Source organism: Polypterus senegalus, chromosome 4 (assembly GCF_016835505.1).
Source record: "Polypterus senegalus isolate Bchr_013 chromosome 4, ASM1683550v1, whole genome shotgun sequence".
Classification (NCBI taxonomy): Eukaryota; Metazoa; Chordata; class Cladistia; order Polypteriformes; family Polypteridae; genus Polypterus; species Polypterus senegalus.
The window spans coordinates 145,374,281-145,388,317 of NC_053157.1; the positions used below are offsets into that span (position 1 = coordinate 145,374,281).

General features: G+C 37.3%; 1 protein-coding gene and 1 long non-coding RNA gene across 2 annotated transcripts in view; one reads left to right on the plus strand and one right to left on the minus strand.

The window, feature by feature from the left end:
• Nucleotides 1-6,575: 6,575 nt before the first annotated feature.
• LOC120528614 lies at nucleotides 6,576-9,873 on the minus strand. The gene is made up of 3 exons (XR_005633565.1): nucleotides 9,819-9,873; nucleotides 7,873-8,140; nucleotides 6,576-7,723 (listed from the first exon to the last, which is right to left on the minus strand). It is a non-coding gene; the product is annotated as an uncharacterized LOC120528614 (long non-coding RNA).
• A 290-nt stretch (nucleotides 9,874-10,163) lies between these two features.
• Nucleotides 10,164-14,037, plus strand: part of afap1 (actin filament associated protein 1) — a 246,643-nt gene continuing 242,769 nt past the window's right edge. Inside the window, exon 1 of the mRNA XM_039751423.1 lies at nucleotides 10,164-10,336. Coding sequence (XP_039607357.1) covers nucleotides 10,318-10,336 — 19 coding nt within the window. The 5' untranslated portion in view covers nucleotides 10,164-10,317. The remainder of the gene's footprint in view (nucleotides 10,337-14,037) is intronic.

Below are 14,037 nucleotides of genomic sequence, written 5' to 3' on the forward strand. Positions count from 1 at the left end.
GTATGTTGATTTGCACATCCAAGTAAGAATTTCACTGTACTCTGTGCATGTGTCAACAATGACCCTGCAAATTTATATCCAGTCTCAGAACACATTTAATTTGGAAAGAAAGAAGAGCAATACCCCATCATGCCCTGCAGACGACACAAGCTAAGGCAGGGGTGCAAACCTGCATGATTAAAATGCGACGTCACGACAATAAGCAAGATGGGTAAAAAAGTATGTGTTTATTAGTCAGAAATGTATAAGCAACAGGTTCAAAAACAGGTCAGAAAATTCAAAACAGAAAAGCATGGCACAGACATGAAAAAACAAAAGAAAGCAGGATCTATAAAGGAAGACGGAATGTCAAAAAAGCAAACATAAAGCAATAAACCCATGAGAGTGAGCCCAGCTTTCACACGTCAGTCCGGCTTCCTCTTCTATTCCTCCCTCCCGTCGTGTGTCTACAGCACGATCAATGCTACCTCCTTTTTACAGTTGTGCAGTCAGTTAGACCACCATTTGTTAGTTTAAAAACTTTTATAGTACAGCACATCCAATCCAGACAAGGACATCTCTGATTATTTTTGCAACTGGTCCAAAAAAAAGCTATAAATTCCGGGGTGATCTGGGTTGTTCAGCAAACTATGAGCATTTTAAACTGTGCCCACTTTTAAAATGTCTCTTGAATCTTAGGTTGTCTACATACATAATGAAATGTAAGTTTGGAGTTCTTAAACTTTTTATTATTAATATGATAAGGACATTAATACAATACTGGGAAGAGAATTATTGCTATAAAGACAGCAGAGCCATACAGTACATAGGCAAATAACAGCGGGCACATAAAAACAAAACAGTAAAAGATGTTTTCATTTGAACATATTTCTCAGATAAATATATCACTAAAAGAGAAAAGTGTAAAGCAAACATATTGTTAAGTAAACAACAATCATTCAAAACATGGAACAGATTTCTGAGGAACATCATTGCCAGTATAAATTCTTAGGTTTAGTTAGGCTGAGAGAAGTCAATGCTTCTTTTTAAGGAGTGCAGTGTGAGGATGTGATGATTACTGAAAGGAAAGTACGAATTATCACTGAATCACATGACTCCTGATGGCACCCATAAAGTAGTCAAAAAACAATTAATCAACACCATTTATTTCTCTTCTTTTAAGTAACATTATTTTTTTTTTCATAATGTTTTTCAAAAGAGCCCGTCCATTAACAATACATTCTTCTGAATAAGTTTGCAAATTGTTCAGCACATCCCAGTTTTCATTTAACAATTTAATAAACTGAATATGCATAGCAAAATTATTCCTAAAAATGTGTGCACTATGTTAGACAGGCAATGGGACAAATCCTGATGAAGAATTCTGAAAACAGCCCAAGTTGAAATGTTTAATGCTTTTAAACTGGCGTCACGCTGAACACTGTAGTGTGCTCTCCAGCCTGTCTCTCCCTTTTGAGATATTCTGGTGTTCTTACAGTCCTCAGTGGTCCAATAAACACTGTCAGTGGACTAAAATTTATCAAACAGCATTTAAATAGTGTTAAGAGGGGTAATTTGTCCTTACTGAAACATATTAAAAACTTAACACGAAATCTTTGCTATGGAAATGCTGCAGACTTAATGTATGCCATAACTGAACATGCAATGAGGCACCGACCAGTCTTACATGACAACTGAAACTGCATTTAGAACAAAACACAGTTATGGCACTGTCTGATAATCCAGGACACTGTCCATATTCTGCACAACACCCCGAGAATCATCACATCATTATGCCTGAACAGTTCTTTTCATTTTGTCATTTCAAACTGGTGCTGCGGTTCCTTCACCTCACAATCTCGTCTGTTATTTCTTCCTTACTTTACCTTTGCTGTCAGTCATCTCAGTTTGTCTGTTTTACAGGCATCAACAGTATTCTTTATAGGCTATTTCTCAGAATGCACACTGCTGTGATAGAAAATATCAAAAATATACGGCAGTACAGAATTTGCACTTGGATACGGTCTGCTAGTACTACACGCTCTTGTGGAGACAATACGGTCAGGACCCATAGTTTAAGAAACACTTAATTACGATGTACTCCATAAAGAGACTAATTGGTTTATTATTGCACTGATAAGTGGTGATGACTGAGCATTTACCAGCACAGTACTTTATAGGCCAAGCGTTCCTTGAAGTTTTGCTGCAACATTTCCAGCCTGTCTCACCTTCTCACACTGTCATGATACCCTAAACCTGAGTCCCGCTACTCCACTTTCCATGTTGAATCTTCCAGAAAAAGTAAAATACAGGTTTCTCTGTAAATGCTTTACTGGACAAAGTACAGTATATTTAGTGCTTCTGCCACCCATTCCTATTTGGAAGGAAACCAGGAGTGACGGTATTATTGTGCAAGGCGTTAGAGCTGACGGCATTTGTGCTATGATTAAATCACACACACCATGTTTTATGTCTACTAAATATTCTTATTTCACAATTTTTTATAAATGATAGCTTTAGGTTTGAAGTGCTAGTTAAACTTGAAATAAGGGATTACATTGTAGAGCACTGTTCAGGGTTTCAGAATTTTTTTTGGTATATACAAACCACTGTTCTTTAATTTTACCTTTCTTAATAGATTGGCCATCTAAACGACAGAATGGTAAAAACTATTTCACTTGCAGGGTCTGATTTAAGATTTTTGACTTGGATGGAATGTACAAAATAATTCACACCATAATTTGCGCATGATACAGAGCTGTGTGCTTTTTTATAACTCATTTTGTCAGCACCTACTGAATACTGTATTAGAGCCAACACTTCTCCAGCTCATCCAAACAGTCATACAGAGTAGAGAACAGTCACATTCTTTAGCTCCTAGTTTCAATGTTCTACTCAGTGACCCACATGTCATACAAGTTGAGTCAGATTTGTAATTTTCAACTTCGAAACGGTGTTTAATGCAGGCAGTCCTTCAGTGCCATCGGGTATTACAGCAACAGCAGTACATGCAGGCCCTAGTGGCTGTGATATGATACACATGACAGAAATCTATCACAGTGCACATCAAAACACAGCAAAACCCAAAGTTCCTGGAAGAAAGATGCACAAATACTCAAAAAATGTTTAAACCTCACACAGAAAATATTACATACTTGGGTGCACTTACTCCTGCTCATGTATTTGTTATTTATTAATAGATGGATTCAAATAAGTGGAATGAAGAGAAGTCAGTACACAATCATTCAAAATTAGGATACCAAAGAAGCAGGCATAGATGGTCAGAAAAAAACACAAAGCATTCAAAAAGCTTAGGCAAAAGTGAAAAGAAAAACTGTTGAGAAGAAGGTAGAGGTCAAAACATATGTACTCTAGAGTAAACAGAACTAAGTGTAAAATAAGTGATTGACTAACCAGTATTACAGTCATTTTAAGCATTATTACATGCACTTAGAGAGAAACTTAAACGTTTGTGAGGGAGCAGGCAGGAGGCATAACTGCCAGTGAATAACAAGCAGGAGATGGTTACGGGTGACAGGAATGTCAAGGCAACAAGGCCTGCTTCCAATACGCTTGCATGTTCAATGCTTTTGTAACAGTAGGGGCACTCTTATAGGGGCCCTTAACAACTAGAATAACACCAATAAGGCCAAAAGCAGCAAGGTACAAATAAAATTAAAACAAAATTACCTTAGCTTCACGGGAGTTGACTAAAGTGAAAAGCATGAACACCTGCCCACTGTTTGAGTATACTTTGCCCCTATGCCAACATTGCCTAATGCCCTTCTTAGGCATCCAGTAGATCAGGGGGCCTTACCACCAGCTAATGGCACCATTTTTCCTGCACTTCTGTCTCTTAGGGTCTGATCAGGCTCATTCTGTGCTATCACTTTCTAATTGCATGCTACCTGCCCATCTACCCACACATTCATCTATGCATTAAATTTGTCAAGGTTGTATTTTTGCTCTTTAGGGATCTCATCACTTAAAAACATAGTCCAAAACATTTAGAATGAGAGTACAAAATGCCAGAGACATTCCTGAGGCACCTAGATAACTGCTATGAATTTGGACACCATGTTAAAACATTTTTCTTGTTTTAAAACATCCCTGGAGGTTTCATGTATCAGGGGATGTTATAACACGTAGTCATTTTGCATTATTAATTCATTTTCATCCATCCATCCATCCTCTTCCGTTTATTCGAGATCGGGTCGCGGGGGCAACAGTTTGAGCAGAGATGCCCAGACTTCCCTCGCCCCGGCACTTCTTCTAGGCGTTCCCAGACCAGCCTGGGTCTTCCCTGGGGCCTCCTCCCAGTTGGATGTGCCTGGAACAGGGAGGTGTCCAGGAGGCATCCTGATCAGATGCCCGAGCCACCTCATCTGACTTCTCTTGATGCGGAGGAGCAGCGACTCTACTCTGAGCTGACTGAGCTTCTCACCCTATCTTTAAGGGATAGCCCAGACACCCTGCGGAGAAAACTCATTTCAGCCGCTTGTATTCGCGATCTCGTTCTTTTGGTCACTACCCATAGCTCATGACCATAGCTGAGGGTAGGAACGTAGATCGATTGTAAATTCGAGAGCTTTGCCTTATGGCTTAGCTCCTTTTTCACCACGACAGACCGATGCAGAGCCCGCATCACTGCGGACGCCGCACCGATCCGCCTGTCGATCTCACGCTCCATTCTTTCCTCACTCATGAAATAGACCCTGAGATTCTTGAACTCCTTCACTTGGGGCAGGATCTTGCTCCCAATACAATTTATTATCATTTAAGTGCATTGTGTCTCCTTTTTGTAGTCTCAGCATTCTGCTACTGCCTTTCTAAGATGCACTGGCTTGTTGCTACTATGGGATGCCACCCAGAAGGCACTTCTTGTTATGACTTCACTTACAGTCTGTTTCTTTGGTTTTTGATGGCAGCTTATCTGAACAATAGACATTGTCACAGTTCTTCTAATGGACATGTGTCTCTGGTGTGGTTAATATCATTCTCGGGGTTGCTCACATCCCTTTTGCCATCAGGTAATTCAAGGAGACTGTCTAGTAGAAAATAAGCAGGTGGACTTTGTCTATGTTTTGGACCAGCCAATCTTTTTTGAATACTCATGTCTGGTACTGGTACAGATAACCATTTTATGTGGAACAGCTGTCATTAGCTGATTTGGCTTTACAATACTTAATTTAGGACTATTTTTTCTGCTATAGTTAGCGCAGTTGCCTACTATGTATTGACAGAACCCAAGATTTAATTCCAAGCCTGGACACCATGTCTGTGAAGTTTGCACATTGCATGGATTTTCTCCTGGTATTTTAATTTCCTGTAGCATTCCAAAAGATGTACATTAAGTTAGCTGGAATATATGATTTTATGTGTGTATTTTAGTGAATATGCCCCTCAAATGGATTGCTGTTTAATCCTGGTTATATATCCATCCTATGACTAATATATCTGTATATCTAAAGAATTCAAAATATCTGCTATATTAAACAATTCTGATATACAGTAAATTCTCTGCAAAGACCTCCCTCAGCAGCAGTTGGGTCCTCTATAATTTGGTTACTTTGAAAATTATATTTCTACTTGAAGTTTTGTATGTACATAACTCTGCTTAAAGTTTAAACTGAGAGAAGGATCACAATACTGTATTGCTGACTCAAATGGTCACATTCCACATGTATGTAGCAGACAAAAATGGAAAGCCAAATGGAGCTCATTCAGTAACAGATTATATTTTATGATTCAAATTTGCTGTTGTGTGACATTAAACACAGTTCACCAAGTAATAATATATTCTGTTATTAATTTGGAACTTCAAAATTTTTCAAAGATGAATTAATCATACACAGCTAATCCATGGGGTAAAACTATAGTATAGTAATATATTACAATATGAGCATCAGATGTGGTTACTTATAGTGAGGGTTTAGGGAACAGCATGTTCTGGTAAAAATGACTTGTTCTTTCATAAATCCACTGCACACAATTGAAAGGCCTGGTTAAAAATTGATTTTAAGTGATTTATGCCTCAAAATATTTTAATGGTGAAACAAAAGTTAACAAAAGATAAAAACAGTGAATAGCTTAAGCATTTTAAATCCAAAAAAGGATGCTGCATCAATCCGCTCATCTCTAATAAAAAAAAAATGTTTTATGGTGGAAGGGTACAAGAAAACTGGACTACAGGAAAACAGGTATCACACTAACATTATCTGTTTTTAGCCCTGACATCACCCATTTTGAGTTGGTCCTACTTCAGAGTTCCTTTAGTTTTCAGTGTTTCACATGGGATAGGCAGTGTTGTTAGTTTGAACAGAGTGTACAATTTCATGTCACTGACACTTTGTGATACATTCTGGTTTGTGATTAAAAAAAAAACCAAGTCTGAACAGTATGTTTGAGTTTATAAAATTTTATTTATATTCTAACCAACAGGGTCTTTTAAGGGGAAAAATGTGGCAGTTCCTTGTGGAAATTAAATGTCATACATTAATTTTCAAACTACCTTAATCCAATTCAGGGTCACGGATGGAGCCTATCTCAATCTTTGTTTATTTTGCATTTTATAAAGTTATCCAGACCAACTTAAACTTAAAAATGCATGGCCCCATTACTTCATACTTCCACAGCTGGATGCCTGGCAGCTGAAGTGGCAGAAGGTGAGTCTGTATGGAGACTGAGCTGATTTACAGATACATATCTTAGCCATTAAACCCACTGCTGCTGTATAAATCCTGTTGACTTCATTATCCAAATTTTTCTAATCTTTAATAACCCATGCTCAGTGCGCTATCTTGTATTTATTCACTAAGAGACATCTGGAAGAAGGCTAATCCACACCTTTTAAGTGTGTCTATTTGTCCTATAAGATGTGTGCAGATTTTGTGATAATTATGTGGCACTGAGGAACATGTACATAGTGTGAATATGAAGTCACTGAAATCTGCATACAGATGGCACTGTCCCTAGAACAACAGAGCAGACAGGCCCACCCTTGACACCCTGCTGTTCACCACAGTTGGCATAAGGATACACCTGTCTAGATTTGTAAGACCGTTAATTTTGTGTTAGTTTAAGTTGACAATGTATTTCTATTTACAAAACTGTCCAACCAATGTATTGCAGCTACTGAATATTCTGTGGTTAATGTAAAATAGACTGATAGCTGAAGAAGTAGTTTTCAAAATAATGCTAGGAGATGTGTAGATTGTCCTTTTTCGGTTGAATCATTTCAGCTGATCACATTCCCCTATTCAGCTTAATAATCTATTTATTTCATTTCCCTCACTGTAATAAGAAGTATACAGTATCATGTGATTTGCTGAACGTATCTAATAATGAACACATCTAATTATAAACACAGAATCATTCAATTTTCCTATTACATTGGGCACTTCCATTTACAAGCGTCACAGTGAGTCCTGCTGCTACATAGCTCCGGAGTCCTGGGTTCAGATCCCAGCCTGGTCATTGTGCTCTTTGCATGTTCTTCTCAGGTAGGCTTGGGTTGTTCCTCAGAAAACTCTGCGTTTCCGCAAACATTCAAAACTTGTGATTGTTGGGCTGATTGGTGACTCTAAACATAGAGGGCGTTGGGATATGCATGGATATGCCCTGTAATGTACAGGTGGCAATTTCACCGCTGGAGCCTGCCTTGTAGTGCCTAATCCTTCTGCAACAGACTCGGACTCCTGGGACTCTTAAGTGGATTTAAAAATGGATGGGTGAAGTTACAAGCCTGTAGCAAAGTACATATTTACAAATGCTGATTAGTTAAAATAAACAACATAATAACATGCAACAACAAACAAAAACGATGTGATTAAGAAAATAGCAACACAAAGGAAATATAGAAATAGTTGAAAAAATAAAATGAATTGAACTTACTTAAAGAGAACTGAGTGGGCGACAATTCAGCCTCATGGTTAAACAGAACAGTATTGGATTCCCAACCTGGTCACTCTCTGTGCGTGCAATTTGTACATTTTCTCCATGTCTGTTTGATTTTTCTCTTGGTACTGTAGTTTCCTCCCATATCCTAAACATGTACATACCAAGTGCATCGGTGTCTGGTATGGAGGTATGCCTGAGTGTGAGCTGTGATGTGAAGGACTGGTATCCCATCTCCAGGACAGTTACACACTTAAAGTCAATGCTAAGAAGAAAAATGGGCCTTAAATTGGGATAGGTAGGGTAAAAACAGATGAACAGATGATAATAATTTACTAAAAGTAATGACATTCAAGTTTTCATAACAATACTTAGTTGAAGAAAAAAATACTGCAATGAGTTTGCACATATTGCCCACCTCTGTATCTACTAACTTCAAGGTACTCCCGTTTTCTTTTCACATACTGTATCCAAAGATTTGAATTGTTTCTGCATGAGTGGACACTATGATGGATTGGTGTTCCATCCAGGGCTGCTGGGATAGGGTTGGGTCAAACTGTGACTGAATTATACTAAAGGAATACTCTACCCAAAAATAATGTTTTTTATGTTACTTACCCCATGTAGTTTGTATTGGTGGCTGAGAAATTAAAAATTCTCATGTTTACATGCAAAATGGAGAGAAAAACGTTTATGATATAATAGAAGGCAAAGGTGACCACTGTTGTAGAGCGGCAAACGATTTAAAAAACAAAAAAAAAAATCACGTTACTCGTATCACATAATCCACATGTCAGCTATTCAATTATATGGTCAACACATACAAAACACATTTTTTTGCTAAAATATGATTAAATGGTTACTTCTGGAAAAATCAGCACACATCATAAACAGGAAAACCAAAGGCTGAGGGGAATGACTTTTTGAACTGAAGACACGTCTTATCATTCATTATTGAAGAGGGTGCTCTTCAATTCAAAAAGTCATTCCCCTCAGCCTTTGGTTTTCCTGTTTATGATGTGTGCTGATTTTTCCAGAAGTAACTATTTTAATATTATTTTAGCAAAAAAAGGTGTGCATTTTGCACATTTTGACCATATGGATGGATGCCTCATATAAGTACCATGAATTTTTTTTTTCTTTTTCTCATGGACATTTTTCACATCACTGTACAGCATTGGTCACTATTAGCTTTATCATATCATTGACTTTTTTCCCCATTTAGCATTACAAGTGTTTTTTTACTTTTACAAATTACAAGGAGTAAGTAACATATAAAAATAATATCATTTGTGGGTGGATTATTCCTTTAAGTGTTATGTGTACAGTTCTGGATTTTGCACGTGTTTTTTTTATTTTTACTGTTTTGTTTAACTTTGATGTGCCACATTTTGTTGCTGCTAGAATCTTAGTGAATTTCCGTTCAGGTATCAATAGAGCTAAATCTTTCAATGTAATTATCTGTCCGAGTATCTCTCAGTCTACACTTCATTTAATTGCATCTCTGCACTATTATCATAGCTGCCATTGTGTTTTGTGCTGCTGTGCTAACTTGAATTGTAAAAACTGATGGATGTATAGAGTGATCGTCGCCTGTTGCTCTGCAAATGGCCAAGATCCATTTTGAACTCCCAAAAATAATATAACGTTGCTTACATAATTGTCATATGTGGTTCTTTAACGGAATACAGAACTTTGTCACATTTAGAACTATAAAACTAACATAAACAGGCACATACGTATATAGTAAAAAGTAATTTGGAGAAACATAACCAATGTCTTATGTGTTCCCAGTATTGGAATTGTATTTAAAATATACAGTAATTATAAAATTATGATAGACGATTAGGCCACATGGTAGCGACTCTGGTAAATTACGTCTTTTAAAAAAAGTAACTTTTAAGGTGTCCAACGTCCCTTTGAATAAAAAAGTCAAAGTTTACCATATTTGAATTTTTAGTCCGATGTTGAACATATGCTCCTTTCGTTGTGGAGTTTGTTTCTTCCATTGTCTTTACTGAAAACAAGCTAATACTGCTATATGCGTGATTCATGCTTTGTCAGACCTGAAGCCGGCATCACCATTCTCAATTTTTTGCCAATTATTTGAAATAAAAGTTTTCTGGCCGTCTTCACTCAGCTCAGCATCCTGATTGGATAGCCCACGTTTAGTAACTGTATAAGTGGTATGTAAAGGTGTCAATCATTACGGTCACGCCTCTGTTGGCTTGGTTATTCCCCGCCTCCTTCCTAGTCTTAGTGGGATAAATCACCAACGCCATTTGCGGTAGGCTAAGGCGGCTGTCAATCTTTCGTGTATTTGACAGTTCGAGCAATTCTAGAATCTGAGTGAGGAGAGGAGCGCATCATTGAGGAGCGGTGTGTTTGCTGGTTTGGGATAATTGAGAGCTGAGGAAGCGAGACACGCGCCCGGGCGTACATATGGAGAAGCACAGTAAAGGTAGCCTTTTGTTCAAGTTTTATACTTGCTGTCTGGGGAGGGCGAAATGAGTCGAAGTCCAGTTTTACTTAAAAGACCACCCCCTCGATTGTTTTTCTGTTTAAAACATTTTGTACGAGAGCGCGTGTCGGTCCGGTGACGTGTGTGTGTGTGTGTGTGTGTGTGTGTGTTTTAATCTCTTGCATTCTGAGTCAGCGTAGAGAAACAATGAAACGAGAATCCTGCGAGCGAAGAAAGGGATTTTTTTTTCTTTGTGGATGTGAGCGATCGAGGAGGTGGGGATGAGTTCATGTGTGTCTGTAGTCGAACGAAGGGAGGCTGTCCCGTTTCGTTAATGTCCTTGTCGCTCAGTGTACAAATGTATAATTTATAAACACACACACACATGCCGTTCATTTTTTTATTACTATCAGCTGATTTCTCTTTCCCCTAAGTATTTTGTTTTTCTGGCATTTTGTAACATAACGGAAGTAACGGAATTGGAAACCAGTGAATACAGAGCGTAATGCGGGGTTCAGAAAAGCACAAAGACACTTATCTCTGGATGTCATTCTTGGCACCATTTGAAAACCTTCGTGTTTATTAACTTATTATTTAAATATATGTATATATGTATAACTAAAAAAAAAATCTCTTCACAATATTTGGATTTGATAGGAGATTACGTTCCAGGAACAAGATCCGATAGCCTTGTTGGTTTAAGGTTGACCATTTCCTGCCCCTTAAAAGTATTTAAACGATGCGAACAAAGGATACAGCTAAATGCCATATAATGACTTCAGCTAGGATGTACTCTGGGTTTCTTTGTGTTTGTGCGTGTGCGCGGTCCCTTTTTGGGGTAGTGGTTTGTGGGGGGCTGGGGTGGATTTAGGGGTTTGTTAGATGTCATATTAACCAGAAACATTTTTATATGACTAACCTTGACCATGATCTACAAAAAGGGTGTATAAAAAGGATATCAATTGGTAATGAAATGGACACAAAAACCAGTCGAATAATTGAGAAGATGTGATCAAATATCCTGCAATTCTATATGGTTGACCCCTCACATCTATTACAGGAATGTTGTTTCATGACAACAATAAATACCACAGAGTCTGTTAAAGTTTATTTAGTAATTAATTACATATATAAGGAAGTTGTTGCAACAATCTGACTTTTGTGCTGTAGTCACAGTTTTTATATTATGCTTTCTTGTTTTTTTTTTTGTCAGTCTTGGTTTTCCATCATAACTATGGACAAACTCTTTGTTCCTCGTATTTGATTAATTGCTATACTGAGCTTTATGTCTGATGTCATTGTCATTTTCTCCTATAGCCTGTCACTTTAAATTTGATTCACAAGAAATGGTTGAGTCCATCTTATTCATCTTTAGAATGTTGAAAATATAAAGAAGACATGCTGTGATGGACTGGTGACGCCCCTGCTTTGCACCCAATGATTGCTGGGATAGCTGCCCTGAAACACTGTCTTGTATGAGGGGGCTAAGAAAATTGATGGATGGATGATGTGTATGCTAAATGTGTCACCTATCAGATTGCCTTTGTTCTGTATAGCTCCTTTCTTTAGCAAAGACAATACTTATTTATTTCCATCAACTTTTTTCTGCAGTTTAATTCAGGGTAACAGAGCAAGTCAGATGTAACTGTGTTATGCCTTCTCCACACGTCTGCAATTCTTCTAACCACAGAGCAGAGCATCTAATACAGCTACCCAGCGCAATCCTCTCAGATAACAAGTGACTGACCATTTTTTTGTTGTATACCAGGCAGTACTTACTGGTCCTGGTTCTGTGCAGTATATTTAAGGCATTAACAATTATTTTCCAAAGTTCACTGGGGTATCTAGTTTGATGGTAAGTACTGCAAATTCATGTATCCTCTCCCATGTCATTGATTTTAAAGTGGTGCAAGCATTGAGATTTACTTTCCCAAAATTCACTTCTCAGTAGTTCACTGTAAAATAGTTTGAAGGATATGCCATCAGAAACCTGTTTATCACTAAGCTCAGATGTCCTATAAATTACCAATTGTAGATCAAAAATGACAAACTTCACCAGTCAACATTCCATTCAGCAACTGCTCAGCTCTTGTGTCATGTTTGTGGATTTCACAGCAAATGTAAATTAAATTTATATAATCTTCAGTATGCACTCTTGTGCTGAGGAAATTGTTTAGAGTCATTTGATGTTACCATGTCATTCTGTAGAAACGTTATCTTTTTCACAGTTTTGCCCAACATTCTGAAACGCATTTCCCTGTGAATATCTTAGGCCAAGTCTGTCTCTTTTGTTCTGGTCATTTTTGGATTGCTGGACCTCTTTCAAAGACACTGGAAACCCTTGTGGTTATTTTGCATATACAAATACCATTTGTGCTTTAATAGTTGTATATAGACAAATTTGATACCAGAGTCTTAACCCTAGCAGAATTTTTTTGCTTTTTAATGGCTACTGTGTGTTTATGAACACACTGCATTGCATGTGAATATGTTGTATCAAAACAGCATGTCAACAGGAAGTACAATGGTGTAATTTGAAAGCAACACATTGTTAATTAGTCCACTTTGTTCATTATTTTCTGAAATTTCTCAACAATTGCTGTGAAGACACCAAGGAATTCTCTAAGTACAGTACTTCTGTTCAAATTTGCCTTCTTGTATTGCTGAAGTTTTGATTTTGTCGTTGGGCTAAAACAGTCTTCTTTTAGCATGCTGTATGGGAACTGTTTAGTACAGCTTCAGAGTGAGGATGCATTGCTCCTTCATGTTCTGTAACACTGTAACAAATATCTGCCAGATTGAAGAATAAAGGTATGAAATTGACCAGTAATATTCACTCACAAAACTGTGTTAAGCGACAGACTGCCCCATCCCCATGTAAGCCACACAGTCGTAATGGTTTATTCCCACATCACCCATATCACAGTCACACCTCCACAGCCTATTATTTAGGAGCAGAACTGAAGATTTACTGGCTGTTTTTGTCAATGTGTAAAATTTGACAAATAGGTTGGGTACATAATGGGTGGCTAAGTGCTTTGCCACCCACCACTCTTCTTTTTGTCATTAAATGTTGCTGGGAAGACAGATTAATTCCCTGTTTAACCAGAAATATGTTTTCCATGAAAAAATAATCCTTGATTTAACGATTTGCAGTCTGTGGGCAGCATCAACTAATTAATTTCTAAAAATAGTGTTTATTTTTCATTTATTATTTTTAGTAAAAGATTTGTTGTTTGTTGATATCTTCTCAAATGATAAAAAAGCTAAATTATATTTATACTTATGTACTAATTGACTGTAGTCATTAGAACTACTAAAAAAGCACATAGTGAATTGGAAACTTTAGTGGGAGGAGTGTTGCGTAGATTAAAAAAGCTGAATTGAAACATATTGACAAATTAATAACACTTATCCTTAAGTGTTTAAAGATATTAATGAGAATGTATACAAACCCTTGACACATTTTTTTCACAACCTTATTACATAAAAAGGTGATTGGGTTGATCTAAGTAAACTATAGGCCAGTAGGTGTTATATCTCAGCCGCCCTCACTGGAGTTCATATTCATGTTTTATGTCTCTTTTGTTCATTCTTGATTCTTTTATTTCTATTGATTATATGAACCATTCTTTGTTTTTGTCTACAAATATAAACCGCCTTTATTATGTTCCATGTGTATTGTGGGTAGTCCCAGTGAG